Source organism: Aquila chrysaetos, chromosome 11, assembly GCF_900496995.4.
Source record: "Aquila chrysaetos chrysaetos chromosome 11, bAquChr1.4, whole genome shotgun sequence".
NCBI lineage: Eukaryota > Metazoa > Chordata > Aves > Accipitriformes > Accipitridae > Aquila > Aquila chrysaetos.
In genome coordinates this window covers 20,165,006-20,192,811 of record NC_044014.1, presented here as the reverse complement: position 1 = coordinate 20,192,811, position 27,806 = coordinate 20,165,006, and the positions used below count along the sequence as shown (strand labels likewise).

Sequence of the window (27,806 nt, the reverse complement as noted above, 5' to 3'; positions counted from 1 at the left end):
AAAATCCCTGCTTCTGTTGCTCTCCATCAGTCCTTGCTTTAAAAAAGCCGTCCATATTCTACACAGGTTCCTGGCCTGAAATACTGCCGTGAGAAAGCTGATAAGGGGAAAGGGAAAGGTACAGGGTCTTTCCTGCTTTCATCCAGACTCACCATGAGAAGATACCCAAGAAGCATAACTGGCATGAGGATTATGATGAGCACATAGTCAAGGAAGGTAAACCGTTTTCTCACAGCATAATGCAGACAAGTGCGGTCCTTCTAAACACAAAATAACTCCGTTTAGTACCAGATTCAGCGATCTGATTGTATTTGTTTAATATTGACAATAGCAGACCATTTTATATTTCACAAGTTTTCTTGTGCTACTTGTGTTACTAGAAATATTTCTCTGGTTTTCAAGCAGAAACAGAGAGATGCATTTTGCTTCCTTCAAGTAGAAGCACATTTAACACATACAGGACTCATGGAAATTGGGCTACACCTGCAAGAAGAATGTGGGACCCAAAGGATGCCATGTGTATGTCTGCAAACTTGGACATGGCTGCAGAGAGAAAGACGGCAGAGTGGACATTTCATGTGGCTACTACTGCTGCCCAGCAAGGTCAATGAATGGGAATAGTCCCCGCAGGTCCTCTTCCTATAGAGATGCTGGTTACTGAAGCAAAGACATATGAGTGTTTATGGCATCTCCTTTGGCACATGAGAAACACAGGCAAGCAGCAACACTCCCAGCAGATTCCTAGTGAGAACAGAGTTTAAAAAAATCTTTGAATCTTGAGTGTACCAAAGCAACTAAAGGCCAGAGCTGTAAACTTGTGTGTTAGAGAACACTTGTGTTAAACCTCCTGCAGGTTGTCAAACTGGAGTTTGACAAACCAGGTTACAGTGTTACACTGGGGCCCAAAATAAGGAGAGAAGCCTTTCTGTGCCATCCTCTGCTCCCCATTCTCAGTCCTGAGCACCAGAGTTGAGCTCTGCACCTCAGGGCCTGATTCCACCTGTGAAGGTGAAGCAGAGAGGCATTTAAGCAAGACAGGCACAGCTAGCAAATGGCTGCTAATGCAATTAAAATGACCTCAATGCAAAATACTGAACCCTTTCAAAGGGACTTTGAGGTAAGATGGAGACCCTTCTGCATCAAGAAGAACAACAGACGGGATAGAATATGCCACTGACCTTGTGAACATTTGCTGCCCTCCTATGAAATAAACAAATGCACTGGAAACCAGAGTGTTATGGGTTTGCGTGTCGCGGGTTTTCTTGGTAGCAGGGGAGGGGCCGCAGGGCCGGCTCCTGTCAGAAGCTGCTCGAAGCTTCCCCGGCTCCAAGCCGGACCCACCTCGGGCCCAGGCCGAGCCCTTCGGTGACGGCGGTTGCGCCTCTGGGAGAACAGAGTTAAGAAGGGGAACCTGCAGGGAGTAGGGGCGTTGGAATGTGAGAGGAACCCCTCTGCAGACACCGCGGTCGGTGAGGAAGGAGGGGGAGGAGGTGCGCCGGGGAGGTGGATGCCCCTGCAGCCCCTGGTGAGACGGCGGGCTGTCCCCCCCCCCAGCCCACGGAGGGGAGCGGAGGCCCCCGAAGATGGCCGTGACTCCATGGGAAAGCCCACGCTGGAGCGGTCTGTGACTGAAGATCGGCCCGCGGGAAGGACCCACGCCAGGGAAGTTTGTGAGGAACTGCAGCCCGCGGAGAGGACTCACGTCGGAGAAGTTGGTGAAGGACTGTCTCCCGTGGGAGGGACCCCCGGTGGAGCAGGGGCCGAGTGCGGAGTCCTCCTCCCCCTGAGGAGGAAGGAGCGGCAGAGACCAGGTGTGAGGAACCGACCCCAGCCCCCGTCCCCTGTTCCCCTGGCCAGCCGGGGGGAGGAGAGAACCGGGAGTGGGGCTGAGGCGGGAAGGAGGGAGGGCAGGGGGGAAGGTGTTCTAAGGTTGGGTTTTACTTCTTGTTATCCTTGTTTTGATTGGATCGGTAGTAAATTAAATTGATTTTGTTTCTTCCCCAAGTTGAGCCTGTGTTTTGCCCATGACCGTAAGTGGTGAGCAATCCCTCCCTGTCCTTATCTCGACCCACGAGCCTGCCTTTATATTTTCTCCTCATCCCACCGTGGCCAGGTGGCAGGGGGTGAGCGACTCAGCAGCTGCGTGGTGCTTTGCTATCGGCTGGGCTTAAACCACGACACAGAGATATAAGATAGCCCACAAATGTGTAGGAACTTGCTAAACATTGCCGTGGAGTACGAGATGATACAGTAGAATTGACAATGTTGTGGGTTTTTTCCTGGCTCTTTATCACCCTTAACATCATAAGAATAAATTACTAATGAAGCCAGCACACACGTCTTTCAGCTACTTTTTATTTGTAACCTACAAGGAAATCTACCACAAAAACATACTTCCTCATCGCCCTAGGGAAAACAGCCAGTCACAGCTATTGTGCAAGGCAGGTAGTTTTTTTTAAAACAGGGAACAGGGAAGAACAGATGGAAGGCTTCTGTCCTTGCCTCCCAGCATGCTATATTACGTGCCATGCTACTGTTCTGTAACATGACAAAAACAGCTCTGCAGAGGAAATAAGGAAGGTTTTTGTAGAGTCAGTCTCTCCAGAGGGACACCTTTGTGGGAGATGGACAGGCTCTCCTGCAGACCTTCCTTTTAACTAGGGTGAAGAAAAAGACAGAGGGAAAGAAAAGCAACAGAAGTGACAGATAAAAGCTGGAGGGCAAGATGAATGCAGAGTGCTGCATGGGTGAGCAGGCAGAACCCACTGGGGACTGGAGCTGGCATGCAGTGTTACCTAAATGGGGAACATGAACACAGAAATTCAGGTTGGCCATGTTTATTATCTTGTGCACATTGGCAAGTTAGGAAAACAAATGAGGAGACAAACAGAAACATATAGGTTTATCAAATTATAATTTGGGGGTTATACTTATGCCTCAGTTGGAAACAAACCTCAGGTTTGGGTGTGCTTGCCAGAGTCCCCACATATACACACCAAGAATCTGAAAGAACAGTTGCTGCAGAGGAGGAGTCAGTGGCCACTTACCTTGTTTCTGAGGTTGACATCAGCATTTCTGTTTAGAAGATAGCTAACTATCCTGTTGTTTCCCTGTTTACATGCACAAATTAAGGGAGTGTCTCCACCGAAGCTGTCCTGGATGTTCAGATAGTTGCTGTTGCGCTCCAAAAGGAGCTGAACTTCATTGAAATCGTTATTATAAGCTGCCTGACAAATGGGCTGAAGAGAGAAGATAATATTAATCAGCACACGTTTCACTAAGACATCCATACTTCCCATTCTGACTTACTACTTGCACATCCTAAGACACTGCCAAGCACTTCTGACAGGTTGTAGTTCTAGGTGACTTCCAGAAGATGGTGGTAAGAGATACTCCTGCAGCTGCCACACAGCTGCTCTCAGCGCTCAGCCTGAGAAGTCACAGCCCTTGCACAGCAGAACGAACTTTCTGTTCATTTTGGACGATGTGTCCAAATCCAAGAAATCAATCCAGTTCATTTGCAGCCATGAAAAAACCGGCTTCGAATCTCATAGGAGTTGGTCACCGTATTAAGCAGCAAGCATCGACAAGCCCACGCCTCTCTAAGTTTACAACAGGCTTTCCCTTCGGATGAGCACTGCTGAACAAGAGGTACCACTTCTGACTCATCAGTTCCAAGAACAGAACAACACTTTAGGTGAAAGTTGAAAAATCAAACCCCCGCAATGTTTGTTTTTTAGGGCTTGAAGTTAAACTTCATACCTAAAAAATACATGCATGTATGCCCACAACTGAGATCCTGCTTGGCTTTTGAGAACTGCTTGCTGCTCCAGCCTTTGCTCAGCATTTCTACGCGCCCTTGACCTAACCTGCAATTCCTTCCCTCTCTGGCAGCAAGAACTCAGACTAAGGAGAGGCTGAGAATGACAGGAGTACTACGAGTTTCTAATGGCCTAATACAGGCGGAAAATAACAGTGGGAGGTGTGGCAGGCTCGTAGCGTTTGAAGTTCTCCAGTTGACAAGAGAATAAGTTTCTTTCTTTTCTTCTGTCTTTGATACTGAGGGTTTTATTCACCATTTTCTAAGATAGGCATTTTCTTTAAATATTATCTGCAGTTTTTCCTTCCTGTCTTCCTTTTTTCACATCCTAAATACACTACATGAACAAGATCTAGCCCTGAAGTCTGAGCCCTTTCTTCACTCCCCTTGCAGTTAGCTTTTTTTCCCCCCACATCAAAAAGATTCATCTTATTTACACTTTTGCTTTAGACAAACTTTGAGCTACAACACAACTTTACCTCCAGCATCATTGCTGGTTAGTCTTCTGCACAGTTGCATGAGAAGTGATTTTCCTTTCGAAAGAAAGTATTTACATGTTTACCAGACCTTGCACCACTTCTTGTTTTGTTTTTATTGTATCAGACAGAAATCTACAAAGAATACATGCTATATTGTAAGTTTGCATATCTGTCTGCATTCTTATAAAAGCCTACATATACCATTTGCTATTATACACTCCTCCAGAAACAGAACCATTTCAATGATTTGAGGCAAAACCCCCTTTTAAATCCCTCTTGGTGTAAGTGACTTGCACACTGGTGCCATGTAAAGGATCAGTTTGCTCTAGAGCCTCACTCTCTGACATGTTGGCGTCTAATACTGTATCTTCATGTCCAGCAAAGAAAAGATCAAGTGGAGTCTGTTTGCATCTCTGATTTCCCTACTATTCTCGCTTTTAAGTATCACTTTGCTTATTTAAAGATGCAGATTTGCAGTTTGGTTGAACACCTGCTCAAATCCCAGCCATTTACCATACAACTTTACTCCTTTCTAGTCTGATTCTTGCTAGTTCAGCAGCTTGTGTCACCAAATGATATGCTTTTGTACTTTTATTTCTGTACTGCCTCAAAGAGTTTTACTTGCTAGGCCATTAAGCCCAAGGCATTTCTGACTGATACTTTCATTGACCCATGGGATCTTTTTCTGAACCTTACACTACTGTTCAACCCAATTCTAGAGCCATGAATAATGATGGGGCACTTTACACTCTCCAAGAGACTACATTATTTGGGACTGAAGTCAGGCACAGGGACTAGCACACAAGAGTCAGTCGTACTCTTCTACCTACTGAAACCAGCTGTTCTCAGAAAACATGCAAGGCACAGAGAATGTAAGGAAGCAATTCTCATCCATTCCAACAGCTAATACATGGGTAACTGATGTACTTAAAGTATTATTATTATTATTATTATTATTATTATTATTATTATTATTATTATTCCACTGCAGTGGGGTTCTTTGTAGAACTGATTCTTTCACATATTAATATGTTCCATTCATATTAAAAAAAAAAAAAAAAAAAAAAGAAACACTAAACTTTTTTTCTGGCTTTATGGGACTTTCTTGAGGCCCACTCTGCTGGTTTGCTTTCTAGAAAATGCCTCTTTTCACCAAAGAAAGGCAAAAGGTCCTATAGATCAGACTTGCAATATACTGCCCAAATTGAAAACATGACTCCATGACTGGAGGAGCAAACACAGTAGCAGAATACTTAAGTAAGGAAACAAAGCAACCCAAACAACTCTACAGGCTCATTGTTTTGTTATCAATAACAATAGGACTTTAGAAAAAATGTGTAGGAAAGAATAAAGAAAAATTACAATCAGGTGGCAATCAGTCACCTGTGTAAGAAAGGCCTCAGAATGAGCAACCAGTGGCAAACGTTATATTAGGCAGTCTTTCTCTCAGAATGAATCAGAAACAGCAACCAGTGGCAAATATTAGGCAGTCTTTCTCACAGAAAGAGAAGGGAGCTGTTACAGAAGGCAGTTAACTGGGATAGTGGATAGAGTTCATGTCGTCTGGGTCCAAAAATGAGATCAGACTATGACAGGAGTGTAAAACCTTTACACAGCTGAGGAATGTGAAGTGCCTGAAGACAGACTGATTTGCTTAGGTTGGCTAGGAAGAAAAGAGACAGGGCTGTAAGTGTTCCAAAATAAAATAAAGGGTAAGTATTAGAGAAGAAGAGCCAATTAATTTCAAGGAACAAGGTAAAAAAGGCAGTATATCTGGCCATGAAGTTTAGCATGAAAATTAGAAAGAAATTTCTAGCCATGTGCAGAGTAAAGCTCCAAAACAGGCTTCCAGTAGCAGCAGAATGGACACAAAACCTGACTGGTTCCACATTAGAGCTTGAGAAGTGTGCAAGAGTTTTCAAGCCTCTGCCAGTTTTCAAGGCTCTGCCACAAATCTCTTTTCCACCTCTCACTTTTTTGGGTTACCACTCTGGCAGCTCTATCTAAATTAGGACTAACTGTGCTTAAGACTGTTTTAAACAATTCTTCAAACTTTGCTCAGAAGACAATTAACAGAGTTTCTTACATAAACACAGTTGGACAGCACATGTCTGGAATATCAGCAGTGAGGCCAATTATAGAGTTAGGACAATGTTATGTACAAGCAGTAGATTCCGTCCAAACCCCAAGAAAACACATTTCCTTTATGTCTACAGAAAAGCACAGAGGATAAAAGCCTGGAAACCCTCACTCAGTTTTCTACAGTGTTAGAAGACGACCTCAGCAATGATGTAGCTTAACAACCAGCTTCTGATTCGTGTTATGGTTATTCTATTATTGTTATCAACCCATCACACACAAGAGGGAAATAAACCTATGAGGTATGTACTCAGAGTAACTGGGCTTCACATGCAAAACGGAAGCAATGTCAGAAGAATGCAAAGTTCATGTCTCAGCATTGGGCTCAGCTGTGGAGAGGAGCAGGACTACGAAGTCTCATGGCAGTGTAGGACAGCCAGGAGAACCCCTGCAGCTTCCCTCGTTAGAGGTGCGCTGGCAACGGGAGCACAGACACAAAGTCTATGCCATCTCCTTTAGGCATGTGTGAGAAACAAAGGCCAGTGCTCCCACAACAAAACACCCTGAAGAAAGCATCAGTGGGAACTGAGCTCACAACTTCTGGAGAGGTTCACAGTCCAAAACACAGAGATTGCCAAGTGGCGACTCTCACTTACACCACATTATTTATAAACCCCAGTGTCCTGACTGCCCCAGACAACTCGAAACAGACTGCAGGGGATTGCCCAAATTACATCAACATTTTGCAGTCGTTTAGACAAAAAGGAGTCACTCCATAAGATCCAGATATTCTGAACCAATCCATAGTCTCTTCCTGTGCACTAAAATTCACCCAAAGGCATGCTACGAACTAAACAGGAAAGTCTAAATCATGTTTGTGGTGCTGAGGAATGCACCAGTATCCAATCCATACTCCTCAGAAAAGGCAACTTAGACTTTCTTATTCGCACTTCTCTAAATTTCTGTCCTGTATAAATGAACCATACTTTACCAAGAAAACTATATCTCACTCAAAATTTTTAAAGACTGAGAACTAAAGTATATGAAAATATTAACTAATAAGCATGGAAGATATGGACAGCATTTGAACATTCTCTAAGCGCCACTTTAATTAAACTACATGACACTAGTTTCTTGTACGATACCATCTCAGAGTAGTAGATCTGGAGAGAAGCAGCAAATCCTTTCAGAATAAGGTGCAGTCTACCCAGTCCGTCACCTTATGAATGTCAATCTCCCTATAATACTGAAAGAGGAGAAGGTACTTGATTTCTATAGCCTTTTAAAAATAAAAGGGTGGCTTTCAGCATAGAAAGGTAACCTGTTAAAGGAATAGCTATGTAATGCTATCTCCAGAAAAAGAAACAGCAGTGCAATCCACTGTATTCACAGTCAAAAGGGAGTAAGATCCTCATTTGTTCCCAAGTGTACAAATGGAAAGTTTATAAAATAATGCATATGTTTAGGTAGCATTTATGCTAAAATCCAGGGGTATGCTAAATGCACCATGGTCTGGGGACAAACCCGCTGAGACAAGAGCTAAAAAACCCCACATTCCTAAAACAATTGTGGGGTGAGGGGAAACGTTTCCTTAGGCATTAGCTTTATTATCTATATTCAGCAAAAGCCAAGTTGTTGTTTGCGGTTTGCAAAGTTGTTTGTATTGTGCTCAGAATCATTCTGATCTCAGCACAGAACAACAAAAAAATGTTGAACAAGTACTTTCTCTGTGAAGTCACAATAATGACACTGGTTATTCCATTTTCTTTACTCCTACAAACAGTATTTCTGTCAATTTGTAATAGCTGAAGTACAACATTTCCAAAGGAAAAGAACTTCCAGATTTGTATAAGCCTGTGTATGGGAGGCTGCAAAGGGAACAAACCAAAGCCAGTGAATATCCATATCTTTAATAGCTTCAGTTACTGTGCAGAAAATGGTCACGTACCTCTGAATAGAGTATCCCCATGCCTATTCTTCACTGCTTGAGTGCGTTCTTGTCCACCAGCCCAACAAGTTAACCTGACGTGAAATGCTCTTGAGCTTGTTTGAATCTGGTTAATATTTAACTTAAAAGTATCACTCTTGTTTAAGCTACATTTCCTTTAAGTGCTTTCTACTTTGTGGCATGAAACAATTGTCTTCAGAAACCCAACCCAGGGCTGCAAACGTGAGAACAGCAGCTTACAGGAGACTGACAGAACAGGTTACAACACAGAAGCATTTTCCTTTGTCATTTTTGCAATAACAGCCTCCACAGTTGCCTAAAAAGGAAAGTAGCAAAACAGGCTGAGAAGGGGAGGAGGGAGAGAGAGGAAGAAAGTTTCACAAGTGAAGAAGGGAAGGGGTGGGGGGGGGGGGGGGAGAAAAAAAGCATGAAACCTAAAACTTAAAACAAGTAACTATGAATGGGAGCTAGTTTGCCACCCAAGCTACTTCTGACTAAAACATATTCCAAAGCCTCTGCAAGAACACCTCAAGATGCGTACCAGGAAAAGGGAAGCAACTAGATGCCATAGTTTTAATCAGAGTCTCTTTATCAAATAGGCCAGCCACATTCATCACCTTTTGCTCAGTCTTCTCCCCATAGCCCAGCCCAAACAATGAATATGATTCATGTTTAACCTGCTGATTTTATATGTTCATTGCATTAGAGCTTCCTTGGGAAGAAAATTATTGTTGATATCTCCATCCCCTTTGCGTGTTCATGTCTCTGAGGATAAGATGCTGATAGTATTTCTGTACTACACTCAGACAGCCTTTCCAAGTAGGGCATGTATATTTCAAGCATCTGCAGACACCCCAAAATGTCTTTTCCCTTTATAGTTTAAATTCGTTTCCTGTATTTCAAGCATATTTTAAAACAAGTTTTAAAATATATGCATGTAACTGTCCATCTTAAATCCAAGTCCTCTACCTTACATTTGAGAACTTTTATTTCCATATAATTTTCATATCCATTCTCCAGTGAGGTGGAGGACCATATAAAATAATTTATACTATATCCTTCTCTGGTTAAAGTAGTATAGCATCACTAACTGTAGTGTTAGTTTGCTGGCACCAGTTCTAACCCTTTCAATGGCTGTTTACCTGAAGAAAATTAGGTTGGCTTGTAACAGAAACATACACTACACCTGCCTGTGACAAATCTCACTAGGATCCTCCCAACAGATTGAACTTTCAGCCTGTGTTGAATATTCTGTTGGCCTAAAGACACGGAGGAGAGAGTAACACTTCAAAGGTGAAAAGGTATTCCTTGCCAGTATTTCTTCACATCCAGATCCTAAAGAGTGCACATCCTCCTACATTAACTGCCCAGGTTGTTGGAATTTATAAACTACAGCTTGTTGAAAGAAACCTCAAATCACTCAGCTGTTACATATAACAATTTAGTAGTTTACTTAATCCTCTCCAAACACCAAAATATAAATGCATGGCAACATGGGAAAATATTTTTTAAAAAAACAACCAAAAAAACCCTCCTCCACAAAGCACAGAAATAGCTTCAGGCAACACCTTTCCCAAGATAGTGTAAATTATTATTTAATCCAGCATCACATCTCAGGCCCTCTTGAAAATCACTTATGTGATGACTACTTTGGTCAGAGCTTCAGTTGGAGAACAGATAAGCACCCCAACCATGATGAGGTATGAGACTCATGCAAATTTATGTAGTCACAGGTTCACTTCTGCTTCACATATTCCTTTAGTGTTCTTTACCATGCCTATAAATAAGGATTTGAATCCTGGAAATGTTAATCTTTTTTGTTGTTGTTGAATAGGTCTTTTTTCTCCAAAAGGTGCCTCAACTCAATGCATGGGCAAATTGTCACCTATTCAGTCTGTGTAGGAAATGTGATTCTTACTTCCTGAAAGAATTTAACAACACTTCACAAGTTTCCTGTGAGCCAGAAGTGAACTAAGTGTTTGTCAGAACGGCCTTCAAGAGACAAAGAATAAGGGCAACTCATTTTTTAAACTAAATATCAATTAAACTTCAGAACAACACATTCAATAAAAGACATGGAAGATCATTTGTCTCTTTAATTTCCAAGCACTATCATGATATTGCTTTAAATGGCATGAGTTACACTACTTTCAGGAAAGAAATCTGTGGCCTGCTGGAGTTGTGTGCATAGAACCATCCTCAGAAATGCGTATTCCCAAAAAATGCAGTCCTGGAATGGCCAGTGTCTGGACAAGAAGAACACACCCCTTACACTTCCCCTCGGAAGACTGTTAGCTACCCAGACAACATCCTTGTAGCACTGCAAGGGTCTCTGGCACCTCTGCTTCAGGACAGGATTAATTTAACAGTCCCACCGAGCACAAAGAAGCTCCTCCATGGCACGGACTGGAGCCTGTATTTTATAACACTTTGAGGCAAAGTCAGTGAACCACTGGTGTCACATGAAAAACACAGGACTTCCCAGCCCTCCCCTTGCCTCCTGATGCTCATATGGTCACTACTGGGTAACTTCTGTTACAACCCATCCTGTGGCTAAGCTCCAGCAGCTCATCATTGATACAGGCTGATCCTGGCTTGCCCAAGATCCTGCTCCCCCTAATCAGTTCATGGGCAATACTGCACAATGATGTGGAACACAACAGTCCTGTAAAAGTCAGTGGGGCTGTACATCTGCACAAACTTGCTGACACGTGTATGCATTTTCACAATCAGTGTTATCCTATATGATAACTCTTAATTTAAAATTGGTCAATTAGCATAGTGACTGGGCGATGCCTGAGCAGATTGACACATTTGATAAACAGACAGCTTCTTTCCCAAACATACCTGCTCAAACGACAGGTAATCAGCTGGCAAATGCAAGGAGAAAAATTGATGAGAACCACAAAAGTACTTGGAAGGAGGTATAGGGTTCCAAGACAAAAGGAAGAGCATACACAACCATTTCCTTACATGAACACTGTTTTTGTATTTTACAGGGTTTGCAAAGGAGAAAGGAACAGGCATAGTCCCCTTTGTTCTCCCCCTCTGAGCCTGCAGATCATCAGGGATGTGTTTAGAGGCACAGGGTACCTCGCGGGTACCTGAGAGAGAGTTGACAAACACTGGGGTTTAAGACATACTTGGGCACCTCAAGCTATGTCCACATGTAGGCCAGACCACCTGAGCATTAGAGTTTTCCTCCAGTATTTTCAAAACAGAATACTTACTATCTCAGCTGGCATGATTCTCTAAGTAAGGACAGCACGTCCTGGGAAGTTTCTGTATACCTTTTAGGTTTTGTGTTTCCTATGCTATTTTTATATGCATTACATTCATTGTCTCTTTTCCCTATTCAAGTGGGTTTACCTATCTTTTGCTCTTCACTCGATTCCTACTAACAATATCAGAAACAATATTATACATCCCATATGATGGCATGAGGTGAAACTAGGTAAAACGTTGCAGATCATTCCAGGCTGACAATTCTATAAAACAAAATAATGTAGTATGGTGTTAGCTGGGAATACAGCAGTGAAAAGTCTTCTGTATCTCTCACTAAGCAGGGGTATCAGACTTGCTAAGCTGTAATGTTTTTCATTGAGAAATCACTTTCTTGGCTTTTCCACAGACTGCACTCTAATTTATAAAGCAGAATTATTTCTGTGGTGACTCACAGGTTCTGTTTACTAACAAAGACTTGATTCACTCATACAAGACAGCAGATGATTAGCACCCACATTCCAGAGAATTAGCTGCACCAGGGCACCAGGCCAGTTTTGTAAGGACTGAGCCTCCAGGCTGACTACAATTAATTCAGCACTTAGGGAGAGATCTCCAAACATACCGTGTTTTTACAGAGTTCATGGAAATGGCTTGGAAGAAGCAAGAAATCTTGTTATCATCCTTTCTGAGTCAAAGTTCACACAATGTTTTCAAACTTAATTCAATACCTGAGAATCCCTACAGAAGCAGGCTAATTGAGAGCAAACTGGTCTTTGCATGTTGTGGTGTTCACTGAACAACACATTTAGGAATGTGTGAGTGGTGCTAAATACACACCTTTTGAATAATTTGAATTTTTGTTCTAAGTTTACCTAACAAAGAATTGTCCCCAGGCAATCTGCAAACAGCAGTTCAGAAACCAAATGACAGGTGTGGAAACAGTGACCACACCAGCTTCTGTACAAACCACAGCAGCAGAGAACGTGTTCATTGGTAGAAAATGTTGAGAAAAGCTGGATTCTTCCTCCTCTTCATCCCAAAATAATGTGGTCACAGCACTCCCCGAGACAGGCAGCAGTACAGCTCAAGATCTGCCACAGCCTCAGAGGACAAGAATCCCCCAGGTCCCTGCTAAATATCCTAATCACAGGTTAGACGCCTCTTTACCTCTCCTGCTCCATGGTGCAATTTGGTCTTTCAGAATGTCATGCAATGGTGCTGTTTATCATAAAATAACTCCACTCCTTAACTACTGCCAAATCAGCACTTAAACACTGCTCTGCTATGCATGCAGACATCACTCAGCACTCTACTGCTGCTCCTTTTATCGGTGCAGGTTTCTGCCAGTGAATCAGTCTGCTAGTGGAGACAGACAGACTGGGAACTGCAGCAGAAGTCAAAGGGCAGGGCAGTCAAAGCAGAGGTAAGTTGCTTGTACATATGTGTTCACTGTCTCTTTCTCTGTTGCCTATCTCCATAAAGACGTGCGGTCTCACTTTTGTGCAGTTGCTTGTCAGAGTAGACAGCCTGCATCCTTTCTGATCTGCAAGCCTGATGCTGTGCATCAGAGTGCATGTTTGCTAAAGCGGAGGCAGGGAAGAAGACTTTGACCTGTGCAAATGGGAAAAAGAGTAACTGATGGTTTCATTTTGTTCTACTTGTTGGGTTTTTTTAACTAAGGATGTCACTGTGGATGCATGAAAATCTTGGTATCGAAAGTGTGTACATAAATTGGACCTTTTGCTCTCATAGTTCCAAATGCATTAAGCTTTCCTTGTAAGTTCACCAGAAGATTCTGACATCTGCTAGCCACATTAATTGCCCTGGTGCCTTTCTGTCCCATTTACAGTGTATGTGAAAAAAATGTTATTACTTTCTTAAGAGTACACTGATGAATTTCTAGAAGGTTTAAAGCTTGTTTTCATTAAATATAAAAAGTCTCCAGAAATGACCTTTTGAATGTATCCTTCAGGTCTCTTCCTCTACTTTTTTTTTTTTTTACATTAAACATTTCAGTTAATTCCAGTTTGCCATGGTAAATGCCACTCTTTGGCATTGTTTCATTACATAAAAAGACTAGATTGCTGTTCAAGGCTCCTACAGTCAAGACTTTGCCGCTGAAATTAATGAGAGTGCATGCCAAGCCTTGAAGTTAATTGGCGCACTCTATCTGATTTACAAAGCATTCATCTGGAAGTGCCTTAAAGCATGCCAGCTAAGCCAGGTGACAATATAGTATACGAAAAAAAAGTATACTCTAAGAAGTGCCATAATTTAGCTACCCCATTGCCCCACCTTTAGTAGAAAAACAAACTGTGACTTAAGTTGTACTTCTTAGTTTTTGTTCCCAAATGATGTTCCACATGCAGAAATAGAGGAACAAGTTTTACTTCTGTTTGAACTGAATAAACCAGCAGAAAGCAGTGGAATATCTACTATAAAACTGTGCTTGCAGAGCACACAGTGGGAGGATTTCTGTTCTGTTGACAGAAGAATGAAAGTATTCTCCTACAAAGTGGATGGACTAGAGTCAGTTTGGATGCCAATATTAAAATTAAGGGTATATCCCAGTTTTGGTTTAATCCAAATGTTCTAGTGACCCAAAGGGTATGATAGATTTAATAAAAAAATGAAAAGAACTGAGAACTCCCTTCCTCACGAAGAAGTTCAGAGAAAACAAATCTTTTAGCTATCCTTTCCAGGCTCTCCAAACCTTAAAAATCTTCCCCATGATATGTCAGATAATACACTCTGTTTGTACGACCAGTCTGTTTCTTCTATGCTGATTACAAAGGTGGCTACAGCCAAAAAGCAGGGCACTAACTAGATAGACTGCACTCAATTTCTATTCAGAAAAGCTTCCCTGTGACCATCAGTTAACCCCTAAAAACCATGAAAATGCAGTCTTTCCCCCAGGAGGCCAAGACAAAGAATTACAAAAGGGAGCATCATATGTGAGAGAGAAAGGAAGGAACTCGTGGCACAAACCAGCACCGATATCATACAAGCACATTCCCCCAGGTTGGTTCTACATCCTCCTGGATCCTTTGACTCACTCCTGGCCCCTGTTAAATGGGGTGAGCTGTAGACAGTCCCTCCTCACACACGTCCTTATTCTGGCAGCCCCTTGGGGAATAGACCTTGGGCAACCTTCAGGAGGCTCCCCACTTGGGTCTTCCTGTGGAATTTCACACCACACTCTTCCTAACACAGACACCCCTGCATGTGCTCTTTCACACAGCCCCAAGATGTGGTGCCTCCTCGTGCTGCTCTGCTCCCAAGGAATTGCCTTTTCAGCAGGATTCACAACACCCTCCACTCTGAATTCAGACACAAGCCAGTACAGGAAGCCTCGCAACCCTGAATGCTTTATGAATGTTGTAAGTTGGGTCGCTTTCTCTCCCTTTCTTTCTAAAGCATCTCTCCCAGTACTACTAACACTGCCCCATCACTAACAGTCCCTGTCAGGAGGCTAAAAGTAGCCCCCTTCAAAGGGTTCCCTCCAGTGTTGTAATAGGGAGGACCCCCCTAGAAGAAATCTTGATGCTCCTACCCAAAAAGTCTGAGCTGCTGGAGAGAAAAATTCCTTTGCAGTGGAGACAAAGGCTGGTTTCTAGTCTCAAGGGAAGCAGAGTCCTCGCCTTCTGTAACAACCTGTTTGCTCAGTACAGTGACAAGGGAGGATGAATCTCTTATTCAAACTGCAGATTCTCACAACACAAAGTAATGCAATGATTGTCATGACCCAGACTGGACAGACCAGGGAGTCATGTTTAATTCAAAATTCCCTCAGGCTAAATTAAGGTGAAACAACACCAAATGATCAGTTAAAGATTTTATTCATGACAGAAGCAAACTGAACCGGGGAGGAATGGTAGCAGGTGGCAGGGTTTCTCACAACAGGAATTGGCAAAAGACTACTGCTGTAAACTGTGTAACCCAGGGTAACCATATACATCAATTCAGGGAATAAGGAGATCCCTCCCGTTGAGTCACGAGGTTCAGAGCAGACCCCCTTGCTTTCTAGACTCCTTCTCAGAGAAGGGCCCAGGGGCAGCTGGATCCACTCTTAGTCTCAGACTTAGTCAACTGTTTTTGTCTTGAATGGATGAGGTGTAGGGATTGTGGAAAAGGAAAAGGAAAGAGAGAAGAAGACAGAGAGAGAAAAAGGAAGAGAGAAAGATTTCACTGGTCCTGGGTCCAGCATTGGTCCAGTCAGCCGAGGGGTCCAGTCCCGGTGGGCTTGCGCACGCAAGGCTTCAGTTTGTGTCCTTTTATCATCCTTGCCCCTCCTTTGGGTTAATGAGCAGTTTGTGAGCCTTTGGGCTTGAGGGTCATTTGTGGAGTAGCTTCTCCTTCCCTGCAGACGTGGCCATTGTTTGATCTTTGTATCAGAAGAGCTTATCAGAACAGGGAGCTGCGCACCCTCCAGCACGCCCTCCCCCTCCTGTTGCTGACGTCTGAGCTGATGGGCTTTTCACCTCCATTCCTTGCAGTGCAGGGTTTGTCTTTAAGCAGAACTTGCCCCACCACAATGTTTGAGACATTAACTCTTTCAGTCTCTCACAGTGATTTCCTCAGAATAGTGGCAAGAGTGTGATGGGTGGTGCTGTGAGTGAGTCTGTAACAGGATATCCACCCTACCTGCCTTGCCTAACCACACTTTGGCAAGAATGGATTCATTATGGCCCAAAACACAGAGCTTTTGCAACTGTCTTATACGGATACTGCTCCATGTTTACTCTCTAGAAAGGTATGATCTGTATCAACCTTACAAAACATGACAAACTATCTCCCAAAAGGTTAGTCACTCAACACAGTTCTGCTTTGTCCCATCATATGGGGTCAAATACCAGACAACTACCACCTAAGCAGGTCTGAAGAAGACTTTGATGCATCTTTGTACAAGACCTGTATTATTTATTCTCAGCCACGGTCCCAGTGGCCAGGGGCTTTGCACTACCATTACAGAACAGCCCACATCCACACTGCTTAGCTTGGTTACCCTCCAAAGCAGGACAGCTTTATCCGAGCTGTTTAATAGCATCATCCCTGAAGTCTAAAAGAACAAAGATGCATCCAGGAAAAGTGGTGGAGAGCACTGGCATGCTCAGGGAAAAGCTACTTCCAGGACAGTCCTAACACATGACAGCACATACAACCAAGCTGCAGGTCCCAGGAACAGTCTCATTTACTGCATAGGTGAACTCCGTCATCCTGCCACTCTTATAAGCCTGTGTAGTGCTTGGGTACCACTGCTACAGCAATTACTACCTAGCCAAAAGCTAAGCAATATGGGGTATGTCAGGAAAGCTCCAAGTATAACTAGGTGCTTCTACCTGAGCAAACACAGCTCTTGGTACTTCAATTTGAGAGATATAGCATTAAAGAGCATACACAAACCACATCACACAAACACAGCTCAACTGCTCTCACTGCCATTTGCATGCTCCAGCCTCCATGGCTATGTAATAGCACATATCTGGTCATCCCTGAAAGAGAGAGGCATGGGTTGTGCTGATCTGCAGGAATCTCTTTTGGGTCCCTTCCTACCAGTACAACACAGAGCAGTAGAGAAAAAGCCAGTGATATGTTATCACATTCATCTTCCTGGCACGTTCTTGGTTAGCTTTACATTCCTGGACAGAACCAGCCTCTAGACACCTTCTCCACCCATCTCTACAACATAAATGCATGTTAACAAACTCTCCTTTGGCTTCCCACAGAGTGAAATTATCAGATATCATGGATACCCCAGCGAGGAATATCAAGTTACCACGGAGGATGGATACATTCTTGGTCTTTTCAGAATTCCTGCTGGGAGGAACCGCCAAAATACAGGTGTGATGCAGTTATAGGTCATAAGGAAATTCTGAGAGCCAACTCTTACATGGGGCCCTCACCTTTCCCCTTTGCACATGCAATGGCATGTTCCACAACTTTCCCTCTCAGCAAGAGCACCTAGTCAGGAATGTGGCCTGAATTCTGTATACAGGTTAAAAAACCTCCTGCAAAGCCAGACTTTGCACACCAGTTTTAACTACACATTACTTACTACTACAGCATAAGAAAATCCACTTCTTTTTCAGGGAAAAAGCCTGCAGTCTTGCTACACCATGGTACTTTAGCAGATTCTACTTACTGGATTTCTAACCTGCCCAACAACAGCCTAGGCTTCATCCTCGCAGATGCCGGCTATGATGTCTGGATGGGAAACAGCCGAGGGAACACTTTGTCTTTAAAACACAAGACCCTTAAGCCCTGCCAGAAAGAGTTCTGGCAGTACAGGTACTCCATGGAGAAAGAATTACTGAAGAAAGTAACTTTTAGGGGACTAGCAAGATCGGGCAGTTAATATTTGGATGCAGAACCTTTCCCCTTGAAAGTTATATGAAAAAGTATGGTTATATGAAAAAATCCCCTTCTGGATTATATGAAAACCCTACTGGTTTTCATATAATCTGACTTCAGGTGGGACATGCAACACCTAAGGAGACTAGACCAACTCTTTTCCGCAGATGCAGCCACTTCTGGGTATGTCAAGGGGGTCATAAGAAGAGTTTGGCTACATGATCTGGACAGGCCCTTCTGGAATCAGCACATACAGAAGCAAAGCTGGAAGTACATAGGACACCTTTGTCCATACACAGTGCTGGTTTCCTTGAGGAAAAGACTTCCAAAACTGGGAGGCATTGGTAACCTTGAAGTCTCCCACCAGATACCATGTCCCAGGTGCAGACAGGAAAGGACACTTCTCAGCTCAGCCTAGAAATCTGATCTATCACAACTGATGTTAACTGAGACAGAAATACTTTTTGCAACCCATGCTGGTGAGAGCAATGATTAAATTAACTTCTGCAAGAGCCTGAGCTAACAGACAAAACTGGCATCTCCTTTGCAGCTAGCCCAAGGCATCAGGCAGCCTGGCAGTACAGCTGCATCTCCCTACCCCCTTCCCCAACTCAAGCAAAATGCAGATAAATTGTGCAACCTCATCTTTCAGTGGGTCCTGCCTGGTGCAATGAACAAAACTGACATTCAGTTACTCACACTGTGATAGTTGAATTATCTGCTAGCTTTTTGTGTTTCTCCCCTGTAGCTTTGATGAGATAGGTAAATACGATATTCCAGCAGAGCTGTACTTCGTCATGAATAAAACTGGACAGAAGGATGTATATTATGTTGGTCACTCAGAAGCTTCAACTGCAGGTAATGTTAGGACTGCCTGGGTACAAAACAGTTATAGTGTTTATGATTTATATATAGATCCATGAGTAGATATTGGGGTTTATGCCATGGTGTGCCATTGCTCTTTTACAAAAATAAACCCAGAAACAGACAAGAAAATGGGGGGAAGTGGCATGTGGCCACATTCTTAGACAATTATTTTCCTTTCTTCTCATATGTGCATCCTAAGGGTCTTTTTGCAGAACAAATCATTCAGGCCAAGACATCACCTTCTTTGTCTTTAGATACCTATGTTTTAGGCAACCAGTTAAAGTTCTCACCAAATCCATCAGTGGAGAAATTTAGACATATTCAGAAAACAGGATGGAATGCACCCTTTTTGGTTTTCTTTCCTTCCTTCCTTCCTTCCCCATACTCTTCCTTTATGTGTGCATTCACTCTTACCTGAGTGTGCACTTAGTTACAAGTAAAAATTCTGCTCTTAATCTTCAGATAATTATTGTATTACTGCATGCCAACATAAACATATACAGTCTTTTAGAGACTGCAAGCTGAAAAACTCATAATTTTATTAGAGTTTGAGGAACTTTAGAGGGAATTTGAGTTAAGAAAATCTGATTAATGCATCTTCTCCCCCAAAAATGGCCTTAACACAAAACTGTCAGTTCTGAGAAAATCAATATCTGGACATACTCTAATGAACCTGTATCTTTAGAATGAACTCTGTCTCCCAAACAAAAGTTTCAAGAATCAAACACTTACCTTAGGTCTGCAGCACAGAAATGGACAACAGCCAATGGGCTGCTAATCTAGTCTCACTTCTTTGATGCCTACTGCTTTTTTACTTATTTGGTCTGTGGAGATCTCTTCACTAACTTGACTTTTGTCTTCTGTGTTTGCAGGCTTCGTAGCATTTTCTACTTATCCTGAGTTGGCACAAAGGGTTAAAGTGTTCTTTGCTATGGGACCAGTAGCCACAGCCACACATGCTACCAGTCCTCTGGTAACATTTACACGTCTTCCCCAATCACTGATCAGGGTATGTCATTCCTCTTTCTAAAAGACATAATTATCTGCTTTGTCTCTACTGGACTCACTCAACCTGAACTGATTTTAAGGGGGTGATGAGTTAAGAATGAACTCAGTGTATCAGACTGCTGACAGTGCTGGTAGACTTCAGACTTTCCTCAGAGGTAAGCTGCAAGGCTTGACACAGTATCTCTTTTGCAACTTCTTTAAGATAACAGGCATACTTTCACCACTATTTGTTTAAATCAAATATTTTTGAAGGAAATTCACAAATACCAGAATAAAAGGAGCCTAACATTATCCACTAAATCTAGCCTTAAGAACTAGTAGAAAACTACAAAGAAGATATTTCACATCTTAATTTTATTAGACATGCAGGTCATTTATGCTTGTGAAATATTTACTTCTAAAATGATAAAGGAAACTTAAAGGGAAATACCTATTTCACACCAGAATTTGCCAATTTAATAATTTGCTGGGAATGGTGAAAATCCTGCATGCTATACCTATATCTTCTATACCTTATGTCAAACTGCGGGAGCACATCCTCTTACTCTCCAAGCTGTACCCATTATGTGACTATAGAGCATCCAGCTCTACACCCTTCTCACTTGTCTGTTCCCTCTTTACTTAGTAGCAATACTCACAGTACAGTTTGTGCACCTGCCTGGAAGAAATATTAGGGCAAAAAGGGACTTCCTACACGCTGCAGTCATGAGTGCAGCCAACTGCCCTTTCTCACTGAGGTCAGTGCACTAAAACCAGGTGGATAGTGACCTCCAGCACTCATGCCTAGTAAAAGGAAGCAGGAATAACATGTGGTGTACTGTTGGGAAGAACACACTTAAAGGATACTGGGATAGTAAGCAGTTTCAGCAATCTTGGTTAAGAGGCAAGGCTATTAGAAAACAGGGAGTGACAGTTTTCTGCATTAAATAATCCTGCAACAAGCTGAAAAAAACCCCAGTTTTGCACTTTTCCTCCCCTCAGTTACTACTTGGCTGCAAAGGAACTCTTCACCAGAATGAACTGCTGAAAGGGCCTCTCACACGGATCTGCAGATCTCTGGGAAAATTTTGTGGCAGTGTGCTCTACTACATAGCTGGGGGCAGGGTACAAAATGTGAACACGGTAAGCATGTCCCAGAACATCTTAATACAAGTGAAGCTAAAGTAATTTTGAAGGGAAACAATTTTTCTGCCTTATGTCTACATACAGTTGCAGGGACATAGAGAAATATGTTCGGGTTTTCAAGTACTACCAACTAGGACCTCAGCTAAAGATGAGATGTGCCACCTGACACATTCAAATCACACAAGAAAGAAAGGATGAATTCAGAATGGTCCTATCTTGCAATGATGTCCCTCAGTGTCCTCTCTTCTGGGGCTAAGCCAAAGAAAAGTTGGACAGATACCAAAGCTTTTTAAGAGAGATAACTGGGTAGAGGAAGATCTTTTTTCTTTTGCACAATTCAGATTTTCTTTCCTAAATAGAAAGACATCCAGATCATCTGAACATAAGAGATTGTTTCTTTTTGGTCGTTACACATCAAAACATTTACAGGCAGAACTCAAAGCTGTTTCTTCACATTTCTCTCAACAGCAAGATTTCATTCCTTTACTCTGGTTGCTGTCTTTTTTTCTTGTAGACCTTCCACATGTCTATTCTCCAGTGGCCTTTGTTGTCTCATACTCAGACTATTTAACAAGTGTTCCCATAAAAAGCTCCCACACATGTAGCCGCATTATGCTTAAGCAGACAGTCTATTAACGATCCTCCACTACCGATTAAGCAGAGCACTACGTAAAAGCATCATATAAACTGTAGAAACTGGAGAAAACAGAGACCATACACACTCCTCAAATGATATTTTCCATATGACTAAGCACTAATGTGGGAAAGACTCTCCCAAAGGGATAAAATTCTACATACTCATTCCCACTGTAAACACGCATATTTGTGAGTCTCTCCTCAACTTTCTTTTTGATGCTTAAAGAACATCCTATGAAAATGGGGTTTTAACACAGCAGCAGTATGTTGCTCAGGTCCTTCACAGCTTTATTCTGTCACAGCACTGGATCACTGCCTTTATAACACTTCTGCTTTCTCTCCAGAGTCGGATAGATACCTACATAGCACATTACCCTGCTGGAACATCCGTACAGAACATTATTCATTGGCATCAGGTATAACTGTGTACTGATGTGTAAACAGACTCTTACTACTGTTTTTTATGCAACCGACCACCTACAGGGAATTCCAGAGGCAGTGGATCTGGGAATCTGCCCATCACATCTTCTCACATGCTGCCATGAGCACCTGCCACAGAGGGAGCACTCTTTCCCATGGCTCACCAGACCATCACCTGAATTGCCCCTCTGGTATCAGGCACCGAGATTTCCCCAGGGCATATCAGGCCTCTCTGCATGTTGGGCTCTAATGGCTTCCAGCCTTCATTTTTATTTATGAAGACATTTGCCTTGAAAGCTGCAGAAGTGAGCGCAAGCACAGCCTAGGCACTTGGCAGGCAGTAGGAGGATAGTGGAAATTGAGCAGCCAGGGGATGAGCTAGACAAAGAAGAGATCCAGGTTAAAGCTTTTCTCCCAGAGTGTTAATTGCAGCCTGGATCACTTCCCAAAGCCAGCTGACTTACACAAACGCTCCTGCTGGCACCAGCGGCAAGTGGGGAACTGCCTCCTCTGCTGGCATTTTACGTCACTCTCAGACCTAAGCTTGTTCTGCCCGTGCTCCAAATCAGACCAGGGCAAGAGAGCATCGGCTCAGAAACGCATCACTGTATGTGCACAGAATTGTGGCCACTTCTGCCAGCACTTAAATACATGCATGCTCCTGCACACACCCCTGACTAAAATTCCAAGGATCCAGACTGCCAGCACCCAGACCCCGAAAACAGAGACAAGCTAGCAGATTTCTAGCATATCCTCGGTTGCTTAAAGGCTTGGATAAAAAATATGCACACACATTTTCAGTAAGACAGATTCATCTTTTTTTTTTTTTCCTTCTAGACAACATGCATTCAAGATGACAATAGTTTAGTGTTAAGCTGATCACAGCCTGCTCCCAATAGCCAAACTCTTGTAAGAGGTACAGAGCCTCTGGAAATGTCACCACTACTGTGAGCCGACCAGACAAAACTGACACACGAAAGTCAAGGTGTGTGAGCAGGTATCATATGTTACACTAGACTAGTAATAGTCCTGACACACCTCTGCGTCACAAACAGGGACCCCAACTTTAGCTAACTAAGATAGTCAAGCAAAATTTCAATGATAAAACATGCCAAGGGTGGCGGCTGAGGATCAGGAGACAGTGGTAGCAAGAGGAAAGGCAATGAAGCCACTCACCCTACGATCCATCCTCAGAATCCCTGGAAGCCTGCCCACTGCCTGAGCCTTGGCTTCAATCAAAGGCAAGAAAACACCTCCTGCACTGTGCTCTGTCTCTTAACACTTTCATTTTATCTGTCCTTGTTACAATATTAACAGGTAATACATGCAGACCAATTTCAAGCTTATGACTACGGCTCTAAGGAAAACATGAAGAAATACAACCAGGTAAGGCAATACAGATTTCCAGAGAACTCATCCTTGGGTCCCGGCAAAACTAAGAATAGAAAAATCCAGATTTCAGCACCTGTGAGCGCTAAAGAGGGGGAGAGTGGTCTGAGGTAATGTTTCACCTGAATCTAATACTCATACATGTAAAAGTCTATTCACAGACAAGGCATAGACAGATCCTTGTGGACAGCTAACAGAAGTTTGTTTTGCCTCCCCTACTGATGCAGGGATGTGTCCAATGACACGTCAATTTACCTGCCATTCCCAAAAGGCTGAGAGCCACACCCAAGTCCTAGGACTTCATGAGTATGGAGCTCTTCACTTCCCCAAAAATCCTCAAGGTCTGCTTTTCAGTTAAACGCTAGACTGGCCAAAGGGGGAATGGAAAAAAAAAAAACAAACAAACGGGGGCGGGGGGAAGAAAAAGTGGAAATGTATACCTTGGTTTTGGGAAGCTACTTACCACAAAAATAAAACAGAAGGGATGATTCAGTACAGCACAGTGGAGACTACTGCTGCGGTGAACTAACATATCCTGTATGGAAAAAAGGAAATGGACAAAACTTGGTCACTAGGAGCTTTGGTTACCACCTAGTCAACACTCAGAAATGCTGCGGTTCTCCTGCAACACCGATAACTTGCCTGACAGTTTTTTAAGATTTGATCAGATCAGTTGACATGTCGTGAGCTTTTCTGAGTCAGGGCAGGTTATTTTATGGGTGGCACGTTATTTTACAGGTGGAGAAGGACTCCAAAGAGTCCTCAGACACCTTCCATCCACACATATGGTCTTTAAATACTGAAGTTTAAAGTTTGGAATGGGCAATGTTGTAGTCCCAGTACTTTGGATGGTTGGGAAACTGCCCCAAAAAACAGTCAATGAGAAAAAGAACAGAATCACCCTTAGATAATAGCGGTCAATTTAAAAGCATCTTGTGCCTGGTCCCTAAACCACCTCGTAGACAAATAATCATCCTGCATTAAGTCGTTTGGCTCAGGTCTCAGAAGATCCCCATTCCACTTTTCCGTGTTTCTTTGATTTCCTCTGTGATGACAGACAAGGCAAGTATGCTCACGGGCTATTACTCCATCAGTAGCAACACTGTGACCTAGAGGGAGTGTCAAGTGAAGTCTGGAACAATGCAACTAATTATCTTTCACTCCATGCCCCATAAAAGCATGAAGAGGACTGTATATAAGCCAGAAACGGAACACCCATGAACAACAACTCTGCGGTCCTTGCCTGGTAAACACAGACACTGCTCTTGCCATATCCCCACCTCTGAAGGGCATGAGTAGGTGTCAAACTGCAGCACAACTCTTAGCCATGCATTAAGGAAAGACACAGGAATAGGATGGATCATTTCCTTCCGTGGTCAACAGGGAATGGGGTCAGGGCAATAGGCACTGAGAGGGTGGCCTTCGTCCTTGCTGTTTTACTGTAGTGAGTGCAGAAGGGAAAGAGATGCTTGCACAGAATCCTTTCTCTAAACACAACTTCTGATACAACAGCATTCACTCAGGTCTCCTCCCTTTCTTACAGTCTACTCCTCCTGCATACCCAATAGAGAAGATAAGCACGCCAATTGCTGTTTGGAGCGGTGGACGTGACAAATTTGCAGATCCCAAGGACATAGCAAAGCTACTTCCTCGGATTACTAATCTCATTTACCACGAGCATTTCCCTGCTTGGGGACATCTTGATTTCGTCTGGGGCCTTGATGCAACTGAGAAAATGTATTGGAAAATCAATGAACTAATAAGAAAGCACCCTTAAATCTTCACACAGGGAATTCATTCATCCAGTAGACTTTTATTTAGCAGTAGAATATGGGTATAGGGATTGGTGTAGGGGTTTACAAACCACTGTCAATTGGTTTGCAATGTTTTTACGTTGTTTTCCATGGTGTTACATTACTTTGTTGACTGCAGTGTCTCTGCGTAAATTGCGGTACATGGGGATGACCACTGAAAATACAAACATGTTAGAAGGAATACTTCAGGGTTCACTTATTTTGGAAGATTTTAGCTTTTATAGGGCTGATTTTGCTTCAACTAAGGTTTCATTTTTTCTTCCTTTGTAGAATAATGCCACATATTCCACGTGACACAGAGGTGTTATCCCATGAAAACCCAAAATGGGAGATACTAATTTCTCTGTTGATGTATTACTTATCTTTGTTTAAATTAATTCATCTATCCTCTTGATAGAGTATTTTGCCTGTTTTCCTCTCTTCATGTTATCAACAGCAGCAAGCCAGACCCAAAAGACCTTCACCTGTAAGACTACCCTGGCATCTAAGCATACGGTAGTTGGCTTTAATGGCCCAAATGCCAAGGAATCCAACATCAGAAAACCTATGTCAGAGAGAAATCACTTGATTGTTGGACAGATGCAGATACTCGCTAACCCTCACACTAAGTAATAGTTTGTTAACCCCCTTACTACAAAGAACACAACTGTCTTCATGCTCATTACCTGGCAACTGAGGACTGAGGAGATGCAGACATAGCAGCAGCCTGCACACATAGGAGGACACCATCCATCGCAAGAAATATTCCTGGCACTGTCAGTAAAGAAGTTGTTTCAAGTTCTTCTGGCTTCTCAGTTCACTGTGTTAGTGTGTCCCACTTGCTCACCTACAAGATTATTCCAGGAGGTGAAAGATCATGTTAAAGGGTTCATCATTACAGGCCAAGACAGGGTAGGTCAGGCGCTGTGGGTGTTTCTGGGTGGGAGCTTAAGCCCAGATTCTTCAATCAAGACTTGGGGCAAATGAAACTCATTTAATGATAATCTGAGAGAGAGACATCAATATATAAGCAAAACATGTTTGTCTCATGCAATCTAGAAAACATATGCTATGGAGATGACACATCTTCTCTAGCAGCCTGTGGTACCACTGGGAACTGAGCTCACAACTTCTGGAGAGGTTCACAGTCCAAAAAACAGATTGCCAAGTGGCTACTCTCACTTACACCACACTATTTATAAGCCCCAGTGTCCTGACTGCCCCAGACAACTCGAAACAGACCTAACCCACCTCCACAACACAGCAGGGCAGACCTGGCACAGGCACATCAAACATAATACCCAATAAAAACACGAGCTCTAGGTCTGAAGGGAAGGGGAGCAGGACCAAGAATTCCAGCTTAGGTAAAAAGGAAGCAATCACCTCTGAACTGTCTGGCAGCAAAGCCCTTCACCTCTGCTCTCACTCACACTTCTGCAGCACCACCTAACATTCAGACAAGATGCACATGATGAACCTGCACAAAACTTACGACGGAAGGTAGGGAAAACAAAGAATCGCAACACCAAACTCCTTCTGCCCTCACCAGTCCCTTTTCCATGCTGCAGAATCAGGGCTAACCATGAACTAAGATTCTCCATAAACCAGAGCATGTGGCTCTGCCCAGCTGAAGAAAGCAATGGGCAGACACTGGGGACCGCCCCTCCTGGGAGATGAATGAAGGGGAAATCTAGCAGTTCCTCAAAACCTGGTTGTGTGAACACAGGTCTGAGATTAAGCTCACTCAGCTTGGAAGCAGCCACCATGGGGCATTCCAGGACATCAAATTCAAACTTCCCTAGAGGGCCTTCCAATGCTGTACAAGAAGAACCAGCCACAGACACACCCTGCAAGAGGTTACAGGGAAGCATTCAGGTTAGTGACCAACACTGCTTGGGAAAGAATACAACATGCATGTCTTCCATACCAAGCACCTAAATCAACGTAATGTTTAACCTAACATCACCTCTGACCTAAATGAGTTTTACAAAGGATCGCTAAATTCTCTAATGGAAAAAAAAAGTTTCTAAATGCTCATCAAATAATAGGCTCTCCACTTATCAGAGCTTCCTGCAACCAAATGTTATCTTCTTATTGCCATCCGTCAGGAATGCAGTCCTGGAATGGCCAGTGTCTGGACAAGAGGAACACCCATCCCTTACACTTCCCCTTGGAACACTGTTAGCTACCCAGACCACATCCTTGCAGCACTGTAAGGGTCTCTTGCACCTCTGCTTCAGGACAGGATTAACTCAACTCTCTACACTGAGCGCAGACAAACCCCTCCATGGCATGGACTGGAGCCTGTACTTTATAACACTTTGAGACAAACTCAGTGAACCACTGGTGTTGCATGAAAAATCCAAGATAACAAGGTAAATGTTCAAACAAACAGGATTTTTGTTGCTTGCCCAAATCAGACCCTCCCGTTCTTAAAGCCAGGACCAAGACTTGTTGCCCCACACCACAGCCACTAGCACCAGGAGCGGTACTTCCAGGCTGGGATGCCAAGCAGCCAGAACGGCCACATGCACAACGAAAGGAAGGAAGGGAAATGCCCTTACTGTCCCTGGGGGTGCAGGATGAGCTAAATACAAGCATCTTAGACCACATCTAGACTTCCCTGTCCAGGTTTGGGCCCCAGGAAAGACATCAATATGATCAAT

At 43.2% G+C, this 27,806-nt stretch overlaps 2 protein-coding genes across 8 annotated transcripts in view; one reads left to right on the top strand and one right to left on the bottom strand.

The window, feature by feature from the left end:
• Positions 1 to 27,806, bottom strand: part of ANKRD22 (ankyrin repeat domain 22) — a 31,444-nt gene that overhangs the window by 3,128 nt on the left and 510 nt on the right. The window contains exons 2-5 of one of the 7 annotated variants that reach the window (XM_030031614.2): positions 25,827 to 26,145; positions 23,811 to 23,882; positions 3,048 to 3,239; positions 153 to 260 (exon numbers count right to left, since the gene is read on the bottom strand). In XM_030031614.2, coding sequence (XP_029887474.1) covers positions 153 to 260; positions 3,048 to 3,239; positions 23,811 to 23,882; positions 25,827 to 25,877 — 423 coding nt within the window. In that variant the 5' untranslated portion in view covers positions 25,878 to 26,145. Of the gene's footprint in view, positions 1 to 152; positions 261 to 3,047; positions 3,240 to 8,326; positions 8,643 to 23,810; positions 23,883 to 25,826; positions 27,496 to 27,806 lie in introns of those variants that run through there. The other 6 variants (XM_030031615.2, XM_030031613.2, XM_030031616.2 and 3 more) reach the window with 6 other exon arrangements.
• LOC115348640 (lysosomal acid lipase/cholesteryl ester hydrolase-like) lies at positions 12,854 to 25,781 on the top strand. Its single transcript, XM_030031606.2, has 10 exons — positions 12,854 to 12,974; positions 14,793 to 14,931; positions 17,278 to 17,392; positions 17,641 to 17,839; positions 18,651 to 18,760; positions 19,642 to 19,778; positions 20,759 to 20,899; positions 21,883 to 21,954; positions 23,276 to 23,344; positions 24,891 to 25,781. Exons 2-10 carry the CDS (start codon positions 14,800 to 14,802, stop codon positions 25,122 to 25,124), a joined length of 1,209 nt encoding a protein of 402 aa, XP_029887466.1. The 5' UTR covers positions 12,854 to 12,974; positions 14,793 to 14,799; the 3' UTR covers positions 25,125 to 25,781.